This window comes from Humulus lupulus, chromosome 7 (assembly GCF_963169125.1).
Source record: "Humulus lupulus chromosome 7, drHumLupu1.1, whole genome shotgun sequence".
NCBI lineage: Eukaryota > Viridiplantae > Streptophyta > Magnoliopsida > Rosales > Cannabaceae > Humulus > Humulus lupulus.
Window position 1 is genome coordinate 99,714,059 of NC_084799.1, and position 2,434 is coordinate 99,716,492.

Consider the following 2,434-nt stretch of genomic DNA (forward strand, 5'->3'; position numbering starts at 1 on the left):
ATTTGGTGACACTAATTATTTGATTATATTAATTGGTAGAGTTCTGTCATCTAAAGAGTTTATAATAAGTACTGACCAACTATTTATTGCTTTGTTTGATCAGAATGCAAAATGACTAGAAGTTAAAAAAGGAAGATTGAAACTAGCGAAAGGTTGAGCGAGGAAACATAATCTGACTCTTGAACTGAATCATACAGTCGAAAATCATCTCCCAGTGTTAAGAAGTGTTATGCATTCCAAGATTTCATTTGAGTATATTTTAAATCACAAAGATTGCATCACACGTTCTTGACAGTCACCTGTTGCCCTTTTAAATAAGCTAGTTGTTTTGCAGGAGTAAAAATTATGACGAATATAAACAGTTGCATCCTGAACTCAGAGTTGATGAAGTAAGAAAACTTAAGTAGCATTCAATTGAAAGATATATTTGTGCTCTACCTGTGTAATCTGATTAAAATAAAAACTAACTTGGGCCTTTTTTATGTTTTTTTCATAGATTAGTACTAAGTTGGGTGGAATCTTTGAAGCCCTTCCTCCCGAGGAGAAGCCCGAATATGGGATGGTTATCAAAAAGGAAAAGCCAAAAGATGACGAGATGTTCCATTGCAAGTGCAATCCTGAAAGGGTTGTGACTTTAGGAAGAATATTGAGTGCTGAGCCAAAGAAGGCAGTGACGAATATTGGATTTGGTGCTATGTTGGATTTGAAGATGGACTGTGTGATGAGCAAGTTAGCTAGGTGGTTAGTTGATCAGATTGACGATGGCGAGAGGGTACTTATTGTGGGTACCACCATCATAGAATTGAAGTCGTATCTTTTCGAGCATGTTATAGGGATTAGGGATGACAATACCCTTATCAAACTGCCTGAGAAGAATCACTACAACCCTTACCATGATTTTATTTTCAACATTCATAAGAAAGCCACTACCATCGATGAATTGGAGAAAGTAATTGAACGGAGCAAGACAACAGACAAGCTCTTTCTCATGCGTTACATATTTGTCGTAATTGCGGCCGTTCTTTGTCCAACGTCGGGAAATCGTGTTAAGAAAGCATACCAATCCATTGTCTACAATGTGGAGTCTATTAAGAATTTCAATAGGGTGACACACACTCTCAACTTTCTTTGTGAGCAGATTCAACGTTTGAAGCAGGGAGAGATTCATTACATACCCGATTGTTCGCTCTTCCTACAGGTAAGTGACTTAAGTCCAATGCGTTCAAATGGTGATTTAGAGCCTAAATCGATCCTTTTGAATGCTACTTTACATTCTTTCATGGCTGTAGTTAATGTTCATGGATAGAGCTTTGTGGCCTCGTGGGCAGATAGATAGGAGTATCCCCCCGATTGCACTTTGGGATAAGACCACTATGAAGAAATTTGCGCTTTTCATTGACCGTAAATGAGGTTATGAGACTACCGAGGTGAGTGTCCAAAGGCAGACATATATATAAATATATATATTTATTTATTTATTTATCTCCTTCATTGTTTTGAATTGTGGAGCTGCAAATTTTGAATTGACATTTTGATTCTTTAACATCTAGACCCTCTTTTCTTTTCATTAGCATATTAAGATTGCATTTGCACAACTTGAATGCAAAAATTATTGTTTTCTTCTTTCTGATTCTAAAGCCATGAACAAGTCATTTTTTAAGTTTCATGTTTGTCATTACATGAATCAAATAACAAGTTATTTATGTTAACTTGTATTAGAGAAAAATATACATTACAATCTCATATTCATAATTTTTTTAATCAGAATCTCATGTTCTGTATTCCTTGACTTTGAGCATTATTTTTTACTGCCTCATTGTCATAGTCTAACCATTGGGTTATTTTCATGTGCAGATGTTACCTTTACCACCACCCAATACCAAAAAAGCTCCCATTGTTATGCCCTCTAAAGGTGTTCGAGAAGCTCCCACTGCTATGCATTCTAAAGAAGTTCAAGAAGCTCTCACCGCTATGCATTCTAAAGGAGTTCGAGAAGTTCCGACTGCTATGCCTTCCAAAGGAGTTCAAGAAGAACCTAGGGCCCCCAGTGGGACTTGTATTTTAAAATAGTGCTGGAATTGCTAATCAAGTCATTTGGACATAAATGTGTTACTAAGGTTAATTAACGGATTAGGGTTAAATGATTTTGATCGTGGAAATAGCTATTTTCATTAAAAAGTTTGAGTCTATACATGGGATCCCAAAATAAGTGTTTACAAGGCATTTATAACTCTCAAAATAATTACAACTCAAGCTAGCCTAAGCGGCAAAATCAAATTTGGCTCTAATCCTTGTTGATCTCTTGGCCGTGGTGGTCGAGCAGTTGCAAATGTACATGCCGCCTTTAAAGCTACCCAACTCACGACTAGTCCAATTTTCCCTTTCCCTTACCTGCACCACATAGCACCTGTGAGCCAAAGCTCAGCAAGAAAAC

General features: G+C 36.8%; 1 protein-coding gene across 1 annotated transcript; it reads left to right on the forward strand.

The window, feature by feature from the left end:
* The first annotated feature begins 502 nt into the window (after positions 1-502).
* On the forward strand, positions 503-2,223 carry LOC133789808 (uncharacterized). The gene is made up of 3 exons (XM_062227535.1): positions 503-1,198; positions 1,290-1,427; positions 1,855-2,223. Exons 1-2 carry the CDS (start codon positions 560-562, stop codon positions 1,407-1,409), a joined length of 759 nt encoding a protein of 252 aa, XP_062083519.1. The 5' UTR covers positions 503-559; the 3' UTR covers positions 1,410-1,427; positions 1,855-2,223.
* The last annotated feature ends 211 nt before the right edge of the window (positions 2,224-2,434 follow it).

What these genes read in the sequence shown, in the direction of transcription:
- LOC133789808 (XM_062227535.1), top strand. Translation starts at nt 560, where the DNA reads ATGGTTATCAAAAAGGAAAAGCCAAAAGATGACGAGATGTTCCATTGC. An exon ending in ATTGTTCGCTCTTCCTACAG is followed by an intron (nt 1,199 to 1,289) that starts GTAAGTGACTTA and finishes TCATGGCTGTAG; the next exon opens with TTAATGTTCATGGATAGAGC.